Here is an 18,027-nt window from a genome sequence, read left to right as displayed (position 1 = left end):
CCCTACCCCTTCTTCCTCAGGATAGCATCAAGTTGTCAGCTGATGTCAAACCATTTGTCCCTAAGTTTGCTGGGCTCAATGTGGCGTGGTCAGAGTCCTCAGAAGCTTGTGTCTTCCCAGGCTGTGCAGCCACTTACTATCCATTCGTACAGGAGTCACCAGCGGCTGAGTATGTATTTTCTAAATGCCTTGCCTTGTGTAAAGGGTTTATTTCCTGGAGATTGTGGTAATTAGACCCTCACATACCCTGAAACATATATGACATCTTGCAGAACGTCTTCCAGGTGAGGAAAGGAGGCTCTTCAGCCAGCAAAGATCTGGGCCTGTAGCCTAACTGTATTCTATGCTAGGAATTCATCCAAGAAAGGGCAGAGGCTACAGTACTTAGTACAGTTGCAGGGTTCATTTGTTTACACTTGATTCCGTGTCATACATGTAAGGACTGAGGATACCCCTGAGCAGCAGCGGAGTGCTTCTTTGTCACTTGTCAGGCCCTGGGCTTGATCTCCAGAGCCACCAAAGCAAAACTGAACCAAACAAACTCATATTTGTGTTGGAAAAAGCAATGACAAGAAGGAAGGATAAAGGGGCAGGGAACAGAGGAAGATCAGATAGGTAACATGCCAGGCTGGGCAGCTGAGCAAGACCCCATCTCGATCGAGCTTACAGAGCTCGATGGTAAAGCTATTTCTGTCATACACAAAGCCTCAGGGTCAATCCCTAGCCTACTGAGTAATTTATTAAAGTGCCCATCTTTTATGGCTCCTGACCTCTGCAGTGTGCAGTATCCTCTTTGTACTTTCCAGCACACTGCGGGATATGGTAGAGGGTGGGACCCTGAGGTCCTGGAGGAAGGCGGTGTGTGCAGGCTGTAGTGTAGTTCCCTAGCCTTGCGGAATGGCCTTTCGGCTACTGTGTGTGAGTTGCTGAGACACTGTCAGGTAGACCAGTGGTACAAACTGCTGGGATGTGCACTTGCTGTGCTGCCACTGCATACAAGCTTACTTTTTATGGGTACACTGTCCCTGTCTTCAGACACACCAGAAGATGGCATCAGATCCCATTACAGATGGTTGTGAGCCACCATGTGGTTGCTGGGAATTAAACTCAGGACCTCTGGAAGAGCTCTTAACCCCTGAGTCATCTCGCCAGTCCCCAGTGCTTTTAACCCCTGAGTCGTCTCGCCAGTCCCCGGCCTTGTGCATTTTATAAAAGCTGTCTACCAACGAGCTCTGTTATCCAGCCCTAGTTCATTAGTTTTAAGCAAAAGGTCGGCAGCATTCTTTGCAGGGAGAGGAGGAGGTTCTATTTGGCCGTATGTATGTATGTATGTATGTATGTATGTATGTATGTATGTGCGTGTGTGCATGTGTGCATGCATGCACATGTGTGTGGTTCGTGTGGTAAATGCACACGTGCACATGATGAATGTGCACATATATGTACTTGCGTGCAGACGCCTGAGGCTGATATCGAGCCGTTCCTCTATTCTTGTTTATTCTTTGGGTCTCACTGCACCTCAGGTTCCTCAGTCAGCTAGAATGGAGGCCTGTGAGCTTCAAGGACCTGCACTCCCCCTCTCGGGGCTGGCTTCCCAGGAGCACACTGCCATGCACTGCTTTTCACAGGCTCTGGAGCCCAAACTCAGCCTTGTGCTTGTGGGGCAGACACTTTACTAACTGAGCTAGCTCTCCATCCCTCATTTCATTGTCGATAGGAGAGTTCCCAATGTGAAGTAAATGACTCTTTAAACAATACTAAAAAGTTTAAATTAGCATCATAAAAATAATCAATGTCCTTGATTTGTGTTATGAAATCTGCAACTGAAATTTATGCTTTTTAGACAAAAAATGTATCCTGAAGACATGGCTTTTGGAGCCCCTGCCTTTCCAGCACAGTACGTGTCTTCTGAGATAGCACTGCATCCTTTTGCCTATCCCACTTACGCCCTCGAGTCCACACAGAGTGTTTGCTCAGTGCCAACCCTGCAGTACGATTACAGCCAAGCACAGTGTCACCCAGGCTTTCGGCCAGCAAAGCCCCGAAATGAGCACGCATGCCCTCCTCAGGAAGCAAAGTGTGTATTTAAGGTGAGAAAATGCTGTGGGTTTGCGGGTCCTCATGTTACTCATGTGACTGTTCACAGTGTCAGAAGTTAGTGTGTTCTGTGATATCTGAGTATTGCTTACCTTTTTGTGAGAGCCCTTTTACAAATGGTTTGCTCTATTCTTAAATGTTTGAGTTTGGAATAATTATTGGTTTGCTGTGTTAAAGTTTCATTATCCATGTGGTAGTAGTTTTCTTATTTCATAGTTTTTTGGTTTTTTTTTTTTTTTTTTAAATCTCTCCTGCAGAAAAAATCCTCTGATGAGAGAAGAGCATGGGAAGAGCAAAAGTCAAGCAACAGAAGGGCTGATGGTGCAGTGCCCTGTGAGGCGAGACCAGCCAGAGGGTCATGCCACCTGAAATCTGGTAAAGCCGACAGACTCTGGTATAATGCCGTTCTATCCCACTCTCCCCAAACACTAACATTCCTGTGGGCTCGCTCCTCATGATTGCTCCTAGAAGTGTACTGGGAGCCTGGCCTAGCTGAGGCCATCAGACTTGCTGTGGTTTCCACACACCGTATTGTTTCTCTCAGGCAATAGTGGGGGTGGGGATGGGTTGTTAAAGTGTAGTGTGTGTTGTCTTGTATATGCAGAGGCTCCTTAGCCTGTTAGGACCTCAAGCTTTAACCATAGTCTTTATACTGAGTGTGTCCATGCTCATTCCTGAACTTGCTTCTCTTCGTTCTGAGGGGACACTTTAAGTAGCAGAAAGATTTAAGTAAAGTTAAAATCTCATGCTAAATGGCACCAGACCTGGGCACTCTGGTTACTGGAAACTACACATACCATCTCCCAGCTTAAAAGTTTCTGTTCCCGGGCTGGAGAGATGGCTCAGCGGTTAAGAGCAACGACTGCTCTTCCACACGTCCTGAGTTCAATTCCCAGCAACCACATGGTGGCTCACAACCACCTGTAAAGATATCCAATGCTCTCTTCTGGTGTGTCTGAAGACAGCTACAGTGTACTCATATATAATAATAAATAAAAAAAATCTAAAAAAAAAAAAAAAAAGTTTCTGTTCCCACTTGGCTGAAAGCCAGGGGCTATCTGGTTGGTACCTATGTTGGTTTTAGTTTCGAGACCAGGTCTTACTATAAAGAGCAGACTGGCCTTGAATTTTCAGGCCTCCTCCCTCAGCCTCCTATGTTCTAGGATCATTGATGTATGTAGCGGTATGCTTAGGAAAAGATATTTCTAAGATCTCTTATGCCCTGGAGTCTTTACACAGTGTTTGCTGAGCTGTGTTCCCAGTGGAATCTGTTGTTCTGTAAATTATTTACTAATACTGTTTGAACTCAGATACAACTATTTCTTTCCTTTTTGAGTGATTTGTTTTTATTTTATGTGCGCTGATATTTTTCCTGATTGCGTATCTGGGTGAAGGTGTCAGATATCCTGGAGTTAGAGGCAGCCATGAGCTCCCATGTGGGTGCTGGGAATTGAGCCGGGTCCTCTGTGAGAGCAGCCAGGCCAGCTCCCATCTCTCCAGCCCCACGGCTATTTCTTTAATGATCTACAGCGTTTGCTCTGTTTTGTTGTTGCTCTTGTTAGTTTTGTTTTGAGAAAGGTTCTTACTGTGTTGCTCTTGTTGTCCTGGAACTTACTTTGTAGACCCGGTCAGCCTTGAACTCACAGATATTTTTTGCTCCCGACTCCTAAATGGACAAAAGGTGTGCGCTAGAACACCCAGCTTACAGCGTTGTGTGTGTGTTTAACTGGGGCTATGGACTCACATGTGTAACTCTGTCATACGGTTTGAGAAATTTTTGTATTCTCATGCGCTCTACTCGTGACCCCCTTGGCACATGAAAGTGAAGATTTTAGTGATAGACGTACTAACTTTGGCCTTAGAACTATATGAGGCTCCATGGAACTGCAGTCACTTCACTGCCATGGCCTAAAGTATGGGAAAGACTGAAAGCTGCGTACAGCAGCCTCCATCCGCTCTGCTCTTATAGATGGAAAGGGGAAGTTGATTACTCAAAGGAAATCTGTGAGGCTCCCCTGAAGTTTGCCCAGCTGAGATGTGTGTGATTAAGATGGCCAGCTTTGCATTCAGGCTTGGCTATTTTCACCAGCTTCAGGTTATTCCAGAAATGTCCGTTCTGGTGGCTGCCTGTCATCATCTGTATCTAGTGCTGCTATAAACACAGTGAGCAGTAGGAGCGAGCTGTCAAGAGCAGCCAGCTGCAACACTCATTTCTCTCAAGTTCACGTTTGAGTGCTAATGAGCAAGGCATATCCTGACTTCTGCCCCACCTTTGATTCTCTAATTACAGATGGTTATCACAAGCGGCCTGATCGGAAGTCCAGGATCCTTACAAAAAGTGCATCTACCTCTAAACCCGAATTTGAATTTAGCAGGTTGGACTTTCCTGAACTGCAGAGTCCAAAGAACAGTAATCTGCCAGAGACACAGAAGCAGCCCAGGTGGGGGCCTCTTGGCCCTGCTGCCAGTAACATGTCTCTCCTGGGAGAAGCGGGCAAGCCAGTTGCAGATATGGTAGAGGTGAGTAGAAGGTTATCTGTGTTTTCGCTGTCTGCACATGCTTTTGTGTTGTATCACTTTAAACCTGTTAAAAACTACTGTGGGCTATGAAGACCAACTACACTGCTAGGGAAAAGGTCCTGGGCAGAGGCCTTGGCTTTGCACCTAGCCAGCCTGATGATAAGACAGTGGTACCATCCAGTGCTGCTGTCTTGAAGAGAACTGTCTGATGTGCTTCTTTTTTTTTTTTTTTTTTTTTGTTCTTTTTTTTTCCGGAGCTGGGGACCGAACCCAGGGCCTTGCGCTTCCTAGGTAAGCGCTCTACCACTGAGCTGCCACGCACCCATTCCCTCTCCCCTTTATCAGGGAGGGATTTCCCCTTCCTGCTTTCGGCATTCTTTTGGGCACCTTTTGCAAACGTCTGAAGGCTCTCCGCTGACTGGTACATGAGAAAATAGGCCATTCTGGCATTTCCTATGTATTCTCAGTGTTCTGTCAGGTGTGCACAGTAAGGGAGATCACTGACTGTGTCGAGTCATAGTTCACCTAGTAGATGTGTGCCTGCCTCCAGGGCTTCTACTGAATTCCCAAGTGGCTGTTCCATGCTTCTGTAAGCACCCCAAAGTAGTGCGGGCGGGGTCCTATGCCAGCTGGGACAGAGTAATGGGAAGGGACTAACCTCTATGTCAAGATGACCTGTACATAGAGTGTTACATATCTTAAGCATGTAATGAAGTTCTTCTCTTAATGAAAGAAGATTTACACAGATTGCTCTACTATCTTGAGTTAAAATGAGGGCCTTTTAATCTTCAAAATCCTCTTTTTTTTTTTTTATATCACTAATATTTGTAAATGTCAGGAAAAACTTTTTTTAAAATAATTGTCTGAAATACCATGAAGCACTGTGCTGGCACTTACGTTTTTAAGGATTTATTTCAAATTGTGTATATGTGTTTGTGTGTATGCATGTGGATGAACAGAACGGTGCATACACGAGTGCAGATGCATCAGATCCCCAGGAGTTGGAGTTACGTGTAGTTGTGAGTTTCCTGTGTGGGTGCTGGGAACTCAGGATTTCTGATTTATGCTATACATAATTTAACTGCTGAGCCGTCTCCTCAGCTGTGCACTTAATTGGTTTTAAAATAGACTGCACAGTGTGGGAGCTGTGGAGCTGGCTCAGTGGGCAGAGGCTTACCGTGCCAGAGTGAGGACTTTAGCATGATTGCCCAGATCAGTGAACAGGCCAGACACAGCCCATGTCTACAACCCTAGGGCTCTCGTCGGGAGATGGGGTGCAGAGACAGTCACCTAAAGCTTGGGCCAGCCAGCCGGGGGCAGGTTCCCAATGATGATCGAGCAAGGAACCCTATATATCTCAAAGCCTGAGGTTGTCCTCTGACCTCCACACATGCACAATGCCGTAGCCTCACCAACACACTAACAAGATTTTCTAGAATCTTCTAAATAATGATAATACACAGTAGAAGTAGAAGAGAGTTCCCTCAGTCAGGAAGTATGCATTTATGTTCTTAGTGTTTTACACCCTTCGGGATTTTCTTCCATTTAAGTACTTTTGGACAACAATTTTGGCATTTGGATCTGTCCTATTGCTGTTGGTCTTTGTGAGCTTGGCAGTGCGCCATAGGCAAAGCACAGGCGTTTACTGTGGTGTGTGGCTCGGGATAAGGCTGAGCTGTAGCCCAGTCCTAGGCTGCACTTTAAAAATTGTAACATAGGTTCCTGAAATAATAAAATGGCAAGCAGATAAATTTGTAAAGTCTGTGAAACTAAAAATCATTTAAACTTAAAAATAAAGGCTAGAGCAATGGCTCAGTGGTTTAGAGCACTGGCTGCCTTTTTAAGAGGACGTGGGTTCAATTCCCATCACCCACATGGCATCTCACAACCATCTGTAACTCCAGTTCTAGGAAATGCAGAGCTCTCTCTTGACTTCTGTAGGCACTAGGTGTGCAGATGGTTCACAGACATACATGCAGACAAATTACTCATACACATAAATTCTCTTAATCATTTAAAATCTATTATCTGCTTAACACGTACAAATTAAGCATTTCCATTTGCTTACGCCGGTGTTGCAGTCACTCAGGTGTTTGGATGTCCTTGCATTCTGCACCACACACCGTTACATGCCCCAGTCAGTAGATGATGAGCCCACTTCATGGGAGGGACGTGCATTGCTTGACTTTGTGGATGTTGCATTTTGATTTGATGGATTCTTGTGTATTTTGGTATGTGAACATTTATTAGGACCATTGAGTTTTAGGGTTTTTTGCTGTTTGTCTGTTTGTTTTGTTAGACAAGGTCTACTGTGTAGTTTGGCTGTCCTGGAACTCGCTGTGTAGACCTGGCAAACTTGCAAATCCACCTGCCTCTGCTCCTGAGTGCTGGGAGGAAAGCCCTTTGCCACCACATCTGCCTGGACTGTTGAATTTTTTGAATTGTAGAAGTGTAGGGATACTTGTAGCTGTCCTTGGCTACTGTGTGGGATCTTCTTTCTTCCGTCCTTCTCCATCACTTTTCTTCTACCCTTTCAACCCCCTAACACTAGATAGGAGAGAAGGGGGTAGAGGGCAAAGGAAAGAGTTCCCTGAATAAGTGAGGGATTGGAAAGGGGGAGACATTATCATTAGACTGCTGATTAGGGCATCAAGTTCCTCAGTGGTAGTTTGATATTGTTTCTGCTTTGCATATGACGACTACTTAACTACCCATGACCAACAACGACCAACCAAAAACCCAAGAACAACCTATCACACGTCTCAGGGCCCTAGCATTTATACACCCTCTTCAGAAGTCCAGACATCACACAATCACAGGAACCATATGCAGCTTGCAAACTCTATCCACCAAAGCACGAGGCAAATCCTAGTCAGCTGCTATGCAGCTGAAGCAGCCTCATCCTCACACCTGTGGTGCACACTGAAGCAGCCTCATCCCCACACCTGGGGTGAAAACAAAACACATTCCCATATTTCTGTTAAAGAAACCAAACTTATCACTATAGATACTGCCCTGAAAAGTTGTATATGGGGTATGGGGGGTGTATAATTTGTTTATTTGGTTTTTCACATTTGTGTATGTGTGAGAGTAAGTGTGGGCAAACACCACCAAATGCCACACTTAGACACTGAGCCATTACCGCCTCTGCTGTTGATGGCATAGACAAGCTGCATGTTAAAGTAGTATGATCCTATTATTGGGACCTATATGAAATTAATGCACAGTGCTTACATTACAGGCAGAGAAGTTGAAAGGTGCTTCCTAAGCTGTAGACAATAGGAGGAAAGTTGGCTAAAAAAAAAAAAAAAAAAAAAAAGCTCACTTTTTCTGCTGTGAACTTAGATATTTGGAATTGTTTCTTTGGTTTTTTTGAGACAGGGTTCCTCTGTGTAGCTTTGCCTCTCTTAGAACTCCCTCTGTAGTCCAGGTTGGCCTCCGACTCAGATTTCCTCCTGAGTGCTGGGCTTAGAGACTTGTACCACCACACCTGCCTGAGAGTCGGAATTTTTTTTTTTTTTTTTTAAGATTTATTTATTTATTATATATAAGTACACTGTAGCTGTCTTCAGATACACCAGAAGAGGGTGTCAGATCTCTTTACAGATGGTTGTGAGCCACCATGTGGTTGCTGGGAATTGAACTCATGACCTCTGGAAGAGCAGTCGGGTGCTCTTAACCGCTGAGCCATCTCTCCAGCCCCGAGAGTCGGAATTTTTAATTAGGATGTTTTTATAGATTTTAAGAATTCAGGGAAAGCTGGCTTTTGTTTTTTGGGTTTTTTTGTTTTTTTTGTTTTTTGTTTTTTGTTTTTTGTTTTTTGTTTTTTTGTTTTGTTTTTAATTTAATGACTTCTTTCTGTTTGAAGTAGGGAGCAGATAGCAGTTGCCCTGCCCGCTCCTAGCTTCCATGCCAGCCCACCTGGCTGTGTTACATTGGCATGACTCTTACCCCTGGCATTCCTACCTGCCACCTGTGTCACTCCGGTGGGCAGACAGAGAATGATGTCTCCATCATTATGTCATGGAAAGGAGAGTCACTGCCATGAAGATCTGTGTTCCACCTGTGTTCTGTCCCCTGCACCTGCAGCCTCTGATCATCTGTCTTCTGGAACATTGTAGAGCTGGACTCGCATGTTCTGAAGCTGCTTTCACTTGATCACATGCACTGCTCTGTTTTCATGTTTGTCAGCTCAGCTGTAGGCCGTCACCTTTTCTTCACAGTGGTCTCATGTGAGCCTCCTCAGCACTGCGTGAGCGTCCTGATGCTCTGCACCCCACACCAGATTGTCACTTTTGTGTAATTTGACCATTCTGAAATGTGTATGATCTGTATTGTTTTAAATGGCTTTTCCCTCATGATATCGGTTGGGTTCCTTTTAGGGTAAAATGGTGAAGACGGATCACACTGATGGAGCTGTGACTAACAATGCCGCTACCAGTTCCCCCTCGTGTACACGAGGTAAGAGTGACCACCAAATACTGTTTGCTAAGCATAGTCAACACCAGTGTGCTGAAATACCGTTTGTTTTGGAGCTGCCTTAAAGTGGCTAATGAGTTTTGAGAAAGTAGCATCAGTGTTATATAAGACTTAGGAGCCCATCACTGTCCTTGGCTGTGTAAAATGACGGTCAGAGCCCTAGAACGTCTATATATCTAAGTGATAACTTGAATTTTGCATTATTCAAAGTTAGACCGAGTTCTAAAACAAATACTACTTTATGGCCAGGCCTATGATCCCAGCATTTGGGAGTCTAAGGCAAAAGTTGCCCCAAGTTTAAGGACAGCCTGGTCTTCATATAGTTCTGGGATAACCTAGTCTTCACAGTGAGATTCTGTCTCATAAAACAACAGGTTCTCAACTTAAGAATTAATAAGTAGGGGCTGGGGATTTAGCTCAGTGGTAGAGCGCTTACCTAGGAAGTGCAAGGCCCTGGGTTCGGTCCCCAGCTCCGAAAAAAAGAACCAAAAAAAAAAAAAAAAAAAAAAGAATTAATAAGTACATTGCATTTTAAACACAATTTATTTTTATAAAAAAAAAAAAAAAAACCCAACCTCTTCCATAGTTAAAAGACTATTTCTAGAGTAACCTTGGCTTACAAGTATTTTGTAGCATGTAGCTATGTGGGGTGCTTTGTCATTTAGCTCTCCCACTGTTACTGCTTTGCAGTCTTCAGATCACCCTGGAGTATGCTCCTTAGCGTGAGGAATAAGGGCGACTACTGGCCTGCTCTCCTCCTGCCAGGAAAATGGCTGTAATTTGGTGGGCTTTCAGGAGCCCCAGGAAGCCAGGTATTCAGAAGGTGTTGAGGGGATTCTAGTTCCAAGATGGTCACAGAAGCTTATCCTAGCAGATAGTGCAAACCAGTCCTCGGTATGTGGGCTCTGTGTTCTTGTGTTTAGTATGGTGCACCCAGGACAGTTCTTCACTGCCAGGCTGTCTCAGAAGCTCTGCAGTGTGGGGCAGGCAGCTGACAGGATTTGTCACCTCTGACTTGATGGATGGCCTTTCGTGTGGTTTACTGTAGAACTTCATGAGCATCTGAGGAGTAGCTTTGTGCTTACACTGTGTTGTAAGGAAGTAAGTTGCCAGTCACTGTGACAGCAAAGGTCTACAGATCCTTGACTTCCATTAAAAACACAGGGCAGAGTTAGACTCAAAGTGGATCTTCACTCTTTAATCTTGTGTTTGCCACATGGATATTGTGTGGGTTGTTGTTTGACGGAAACTTATTTGCCTGTCCATCTTTGTCCTCCAAATTAAGAAACTTAGGCAAATAATTGACATAAGAATTGAAGGGGAAGTGACTGAGCATGCATTCTTCTAAAAGAAAAATGAGTAGAGTCGATACTGTAGTTCTGGGGTAGTGTTAGACAGTGGATACTGTAGTTCTGAGGTGTGTTAGACAGTGGATACTGTAGTTCTGAGGTGTGTTAGACAGTGGATACTTTAGTGTTAGACAGTCAATGGATACTGTAGTTCTGGGATAATGTTAATCAGTTGGATACTGTAGTTCTGGGATAGAGTTAGGCACTCAGTCAGTGGATACTGTAGTGTTAGATAGTCTGTGGATAATGTAGTTCTAGGGATGTTTTAGACAGCTGGTTGGTAGATACTGTAGTCTCCCAAGGTGGTATTCTAGATACTGTCTTTGTGTTTGGTTTGGTTCAGTTTGGTTTCTCAAGACAAGGATACTTTGTATACCCTTGGCTTTTCTGGAACTAATTGTAGACCAGACTGGCCTGAAACTCACAGAGATCTACCTGCCTCCATCTCCCAAGTGCTGGGATTAAAGGCTTATGCCACCACCACCACCATCACCACCTGTTGTGGTAAATAATTAATCTCAATGGTGGGGGGGTTCTATCCTGCCTTTAGTTATTCAATTGCCATATAAAAGATGCACAACTTTTATATTTATAATAAGCCTAAATCAACACTAAAGCTGGCCAGATATCTACCCTCTAAACTATTATGTCTATTTCTTTATCAATAACCCCAAGTTAGAACTTGCTCCATCTGCGTTGCTCTTAATTACAGTTGGCCAACCCTTGTAGCCATGGTTTTATGATGCACTTACCTACCCCATGGCATCTCTCCTCTCTCCACTTTCTCTCTTCCTCCTCATGGTTCACCTCTGACCCCAAGCCCAGGAACCAAAAAACCCCACCTATCTTCTGCCCAGATATTATAGACTACAGTTTTATTGTCTTCATGCAGATTCTTGAATTCCTGGGAACAATATTGCGATCAAAGGCATAAATACAACTTGAGGGCCAGTATTTAACATTACAATATATAGGAAAAGACCAAACTCAACAATTTCTTTTTTAGTCCAATAAAAGGTTCTTTTTTTTAATCAGATATAATTTAATACAATTATTTATTAAAACAGTTTTTCTCTGTAGCTTAGACTGACCTGGATTTGTTTTGTAGAATGAGACTGGCCTCGAACCTACCTACCTCTGCCTTTGTCTCCCAAGTATTGAGAATCAAAGGCATGAATTTATTTAGGATCTATGTATCCCTGCTTTTAAAAAAAAATTAATAGCCTTCTCTATATTCAGCTTAATTCAGTTCCTTTCCATATACTGTGTAAGCATATTCCCAATCTGTTGGGACCTTTCATGGTTTGGGTGTGTGACATATACAAGGTTGAGGCGTAGCCAGTTCTACCATGGCAGCTCATGCTCTAGAGACTGGTGGCTCATGCCAACCTGACGCTTATTTTCAAGTTAGCGCTCATGAGTTCTTCCCTGGGAGTGCCACATTCCAAGGAGACAGGCTGTCTGCTCAGTGTAGCTTGAAATTCTACCCCAGGTTAGCTCTCATGATGTCATTTTTATTATGCTGTGAATGATAAAATATTATCACAGGGTACATGTTTGAGTAATCAGAGAACTCTGGCTTACTGTTGAGATTGTTCAGTAATTATGGTTATTTTTAAGCAGAGTTGTCTTGGACACCAATGGGTTATATTGTTCGGCAGACAGTGTCTTCAGACTCAGCAGCAGCGACTGAAACTGTTAATTCCATCATAAACCTAAAGAAGACTACGTCATCAGCTGATGCTAAAAACGTTAGCGTGACATCTGAGGCGTTATCTTCAGATCCTTCCTTCAGCAGGGAAAAGCGTGTTCATCCTGGTCCAAAGGTATGCATCACTAGGTCAAGGGCAAGTCTGAGTGTAGTGGCACAAACTAATTCAGCACTTGGCAGGCTGAGACAGGAGGATTGTAAATTCAAGGTTAGCCTGGGCCACACAGTGAATCCTTAAAAATAATTAAGATGGTTACATGTCATGGGCTGGGAAAGAATGGGCAGTTAGTGCTTAATGGTGACAGACTTAGAAAGCTCTGGAGTTACCTGGTAACGTTAATGTGATGTGTGCACAGATGTAATGCCACTGACCTGTGCACTTCAGCATGTTGGATGGTGGTTTATGTTCCATGTGGTGTACCACGGTAGGAAAAGGGTCAGCGAGGCTTGCCTTGATGACTGAATACACAGATCTGCTGGAGCCCCAGCTGGCAAGGACTCAGGAAGTCCTGCAGTCACCTGAGACCAACCAGCCTGAGCGTTTGGTACTTGAGCCTTGACAAAGGGACAGGATGTCAGTCAGGAAATGAGAGAGCTCGTCTGTGTGACAGTAGGTGTCTTATAAGACTGCAGCTGGGCTGCGGGTTTAGATTTTTATTTCCTGAGACAGAGACAGAGAGCGTCCTCATCCCTGTGCATGCTAGTGCTCTGCCACAGAAGGACTCAAAGCTCGGTGAAGGAGCGATGCTCCTCTGACCTTCTGCCCCGATACCTGTTAGATGCATCTTTTTCCCTCAGACCTTTCGGATGCACTTAAATAACTGTGCAGTGCTAAAGTAATGGCAGTAAATAATTGAATGTCAGACTTTGATCACATGATACTAATTTTAGTTTACCTGTCACAAGATAGGATTTCAGAGTAGATTTTTCCTTCCTTAAATTTATGCAGTTTTTTAAGGAGTCGTTTTGTTTTGTTTTGAGGTAAGAGTCACACATGGCAGTTCAGGGTGGCCTAGAACTCACATCAGTCTATTTTATGTATAGGAGTACACTGTCACTGTCTTCAGACACACCAAAGGAGGGCATCAGATCTCATTTCAGACGGTTGTGAGCCACCATGTGGTTGCTGAGAATTGAACTCAGGACCAGTGGAAGAGCACTGAGCCATCTCTCCAGCCCATCAGTCTTTTTTCTTTTCTTTTTTTTTTCTCTTCTTTTGGCCTTCACCTGAGTATAGGAGGCAGAGGAGCCTTCTGTCTGGTGACTGCTTGTAGCTTCCGGTTGCCATCCAAGCCAGTTTCCTAATACATGGTGAGGGATCTGTCCTGTAAATTAACAGATTTCTATCTATCTATTATCTATTTATTTATGGAAGGGTTTGCTTTGTCTCAGAATTTGGGTACATCTGATGGCAGGACAGATAGGTGGCTAGTCATGTATCCTCAGTGAGGAAACACACAAGAGTGAACTGTTCGAGAATATTCAAAATAATCGTTGTGCACACCGATCGTCCCCACACTTAGGAGGCAGAGGCAGTCAGATGATCTTGAGGATAGCCAGAGTTACAGTGAGACCTTGCCTCAAAAGAAAGAAAGGAACCAAACAAAAAGTATTTTAGAAAAATCGTAATATAAGTTAGACACCATGCTTGACAAACACGACAGCTGATACAACCTCTTGAGAGGCAGAACCAGTGGGCTAAATACCTGGTCCAGGTCTGCATGGCCAGAGGCCTAGTTGGGGTGCTTCGCATCCAACAGCTAGGACAGCTGTGCTTTGAATGATGCACTTTCTTCTCTGTTGTCAGCCAGTCTTCCTGTGCAAATGGCAAGTGTTACTGTGAGAGTCTGGTCATCTCAATGTCATTCCATACATTTTTGAATTCTTTTAGATTTCACTTATTTTTTCAGTTTGGTCTTGGGATTGAACCTGGGCCCAGGCCCTTGTGTGTAGTTCGTCATTTCCACCCCTCGGAGAAGCTAGCAATAAATTATTGTATACCATACTGCAGGCTCCAAAAACATAAATAAGTTAAGAAGAGGTTTTGTTGTTTTTCAGAGTGTATTGACTGGTTTTGTGTCAGTTTGACAAAAGCTGGAGTTATCACAGAGAAAGGAGCCTCCCTTGAGGAAAGGCCTCCGTGAGATCCAGCTGTAAGGCATTTTCTCAATTACTGATCAAGGGGGGAGGACCCAGCCCATTGTGGGTGGTGCCGTCCCTGGGCTGGTGGTCCTGGGTTCTATAAGAAAGCAAACTGAGCAAGCCAGGGGAAGCAAGCCAGTAAGCAACATCCCTCCATGGCCTCTGCATCAGCTCCTGCCTCCAAGTTCCTGCCCTGTGTGAGTTCCTGTCCTGATGTCCTTTGGTGATGAACAGCAATGTGGAGGTGTAGGCTGAATAAACCCTTTCCTCCCCAACTTGCTTCTGGGTCATGATGTTTGTGTAGGAATAGAAACCCTGACTAAGACAAACCAGTGTAGTGGGGTATATTCCTGTGACAACCTGATCATGTTGGGGGAGGACTGTGGAAGGACTTTGGAACTTTGGGCTAGAAAAGCTATTGGGATGTTAAGAGCTCCTGTAGGAGCTTGGAAGATAATGTTGAGAACAGTGCAAACAATGGAGGCCTGGCTTGTGAAATTTCAGAGGGAAGATTAAAAGACTCTTATCAGGGCGGTTGCTGTTTTGATTGTGAAGATTCGGTGGTTTTGGTTAGCTGGGGCTGAAGAATCAGCTGTGATTAACAAGATAACAGAACTACTAAAGCAAAACCTTTGCGTTACTGGAACTCTTGATGCTTGTTAGCTGGAACTAAGAAATTAGTGGTGATTAAGAAGAGACCAGCATCGGGGTTGGGGATTTAGCTCAGTGGTAGAGCGCTTGCCTAGGAAGCGCAAGGCCCTGGGTTCGGTCCCCAGCTCCGAAAAAAAGAACAAAAAAAAAAAAAAAAAGAAGAGACCAGCATCACTGAGGTAAAATCTTCTGGAAAGCATTTTCTGAGAGCACAAAGAGGAGGCTGTGTTCCAGAGAAAGCCAAGGTTGTACCTTGTGCTGTGGCTGGACTTGGTAATGTGTAAGAGTCACCCAGATGGTACTGGTTTTGAAGGCAGGAAGGGGTCATGAAGAGCAGCTGAGGCTGGGCACTGTGAGAGGCCATGGAAGGCCATTGGTGAAGGTGCAGCCTCAGTTGCAGTTGATGGCCCAGGACTGAAGGGGTCATGCAAAGGAGTTGAAGCCTGGCACCATGAAGAGAGCCTAGGAGTGGCTATTGGCGAAGCCCAGTTGCAGCAGAAGACAGCAGAGTTTTGGAGATGCCAGTGCCATGGGATGACCATCAAGAACAGCAGCAGCAGTGGAGTACAGGCAGCTGGAGCCAAAAGACAAGGTGTGTGCTACCAAGGGCAGAGCTGGAGAAGGATCCAAGCCCTTGGAGGAGCCTAGAAGATCATGAATGGATTCCAGACATAGGACAGTTAAGAGTTTGAGTGTGATTTTGATTGTGGCTGTACCCGGATATTTTTCCTCTTGAAGGAAAAAAGTATTTTACTAGAGCCCGTGGTTGAGATACTTTGAATTGTAAAAAGACTTTGAGTTTTAAAAGAGATTGGATATTTTAAAGGGATTGAAATTTTAATATATAAGATTTGTAAAGACTGTGGGGCTTTTAAAGTTATTTATATTTTGAGGATGAATAAGAAAGTAAGGGTTGAAGCTTAATAGCTATGTGTTTGTGTGTCAAGTTGACAAGGGGTCAATTGTACTGGCTGGTTTTGTGTCAACTTGACACAAGCTGGAATTATCACAGAGAAAGGAGCCTTAGTTGAGGAAATGCCTCCAGGAAATCCAGCTGTAAGACATTTTCTCAACTGGTGATCAAGGGAGGACGACCCAGCCATTGTGGGTGGTGCCGTCCCTGGGCTGGTAGTCCTGGGTTCTATAAGAAAGCAGGCTGAGCAAGCCAGGGAAGAAAGCCAGTAAGTAACATAACATGCGTGGTGGTGTTCAGGAATAGAAACCCTTAGTAAGACACTGGGTTTCAGTTTACATTTGTGTCCTCCCTCCTTTGTGACCAGGGAGTCAGCCCAGGGCTTGCTTGGCACACACACTGTCCCCAAGTTACAGCCCAGACCTTTATGTAACTGAACAAGCAAACCACAATTGGCATTTTTAAAGTCCTTTAAAATCTGGACTTTTTAACTTAAATGTACCAGGCAGGCCTTTCAAGTTAGGAAGGTTGCTCATTCTTTCTATTGGCTCTCAAACATTTTACTCCTGACAGAACTCTGTTGGGATAGAGCAGTTCCAAAACCATAAAGCATCCCAGTGCTGATAGACTCAGTCCTATGGGAAAGGATGAAAGGACGAATGTGTGCAGATACAGGACACAGCGTAGTTGTCAGTGCTCCCAGAGAAAGCCCAGAAAGTCATCCAATAGATGGAGGGGTAGCCTAGAAATGAGTTGGGTCAGACAGAAGGACCAGTCCATGCATAAGTCATAAGTAAGTAAGTAAAGCCTACAGCCAGGGCGTATCAGCCTCAGGTGAGAACCACAGGTTTAGGAGCCTGTGAAGTAAGTGGTGGTCAGCCAGCAGGTCAGGGTGGGGTTTGTTCAGAGGCTCCTTGGAGGCCCATGCAAATGAGGAGAACCTGCCTGTTGCTGGCAGGAACAGCACACATGGATGTGAGCAGCTCTGTGACAGACAGTGTGACCTTCTGAAGGTGCTCAACTCAGTCATGTCCAAGTCCAGAGGCTCCAGAAAACACTTGGCGGTTTTAATTTTGTTCTGACACAGGTCAAAGAGTCTATTAAATACTGTAATATCTCACAGTCTTTTTTTTTTAGGATTTCTTTTTTGTGTATATGAGTTTTTTTTATCTGTATGTATACCTGCATGCCAGAAGGAGGGATCAGATCCCATTAAAGATGGTTGTGAGCCATCATCCAGTTGCTGAGAATTGAACTCAGGACCTCTGGAAAGAGCAGCTTATGTTGAACCATATCTCCAGCCCTTTTTTTGTGTTTTTATCTAGGCCAAAGCATCACAAGGAAGTGAACTTGAACAAAACGAAAGCTCCAAAAAGAATAAGAAAAAGAAAGAAAAGTCTAAATCAAGTTATGAAGTCCTGCCGGTTCAGGAGCCACCGAGGATTGAAGTATGTGTGTTTACTCATGAGCTTTGTGTGGCAAAAGTGTGGGGCTTTCCAGACATGGAAGATCTGTGATGCTCTCTGTAGCAAACCTTCTCATGCTGCTAAGGAATGTAACATCCCCAGCATGTTAGTGCACGCCTGTGCTCTCGGCAGTGGGGAGGCAGGGGCAAGAGGATTGGGGCTTGGAAGTCATCCTTCGCTCATCAGAGTTTGAAGGTAGAGGATAGTCAGGGCTACTTGAGAACTGTCAACAACAGAACACACACACTGTCCTCCCCTTTCCTTCTGTCCCCAGGCTACCTTGTATGGGCTCTGGGTAAACTTCCGAGCAGGCGGACGCTGGAGAGAACTGGCTAGAGTTTAACATAACAGCCGCTCTTCCGTGCTGCTCATTCCCCCATTCTGCTCTGCAGTGTGTTCTCACTTTTCAGTGCCAGCTTTCACAGGGCTGCCTTTTCTTGTCAAGTATCTTGTGAAAATCTTGACTATTAAAGAGAAATGTAGAACTCTAGGTTTCTTGTAGACCCCAGGGAGAAGAATTCCATGTAATAACTTCGAGAACTATTCATTGTTGTCCTAAGATTCCTGTAGTCATGTTCACATGCGCTAAAAAACCAGCCTGGGTTTTGACTCTTCTTCACACTGACCTGTTTATCTTTCTCACACTTCCATACCAGACTTGGGAGTCTTGCTGTTTGTATAGGCATAAGTCTCCCAGAG

General features: G+C 44.5%; 1 protein-coding gene across 15 annotated transcripts in view; it reads left to right on the top strand.

The window, feature by feature from the left end:
- Positions 1-18,027, top strand: part of Secisbp2 (SECIS binding protein 2) — a 31,145-nt gene that overhangs the window by 1,004 nt on the left and 12,114 nt on the right. For 4 of the 15 annotated variants that reach the window (XR_015640996.1, XR_015640998.1, NM_024002.1 and 1 more), the window contains 7 exon segments: positions 21-169; positions 1,844-2,090; positions 2,355-2,472; positions 4,388-4,617; positions 9,000-9,078; positions 12,069-12,271; positions 17,188-17,310. Coding sequence is in view for 10 of the 15 variants with exons in the window: in NM_024002.1 (NP_076492.1) it covers positions 21-169; positions 1,844-2,090; positions 2,355-2,472; positions 4,388-4,617; positions 9,000-9,078; positions 12,069-12,271; positions 17,188-17,310 (1,149 nt within the window). In the remaining 5 variants the exon portion in view is untranslated. 15 annotated transcript variants of the gene reach the window in all.

This window comes from Rattus norvegicus, chromosome 17, assembly GCF_021556685.1.
Source record: "Rattus norvegicus strain SHRSP/BbbUtx chromosome 17, alternate assembly SHRSP_T2T, whole genome shotgun sequence".
NCBI lineage: Eukaryota > Metazoa > Chordata > Mammalia > Rodentia > Muridae > Rattus > Rattus norvegicus.
Note: the sequence above shows the minus strand (reverse complement) of the source record. Positions and strands in the feature narration are given on the sequence as shown.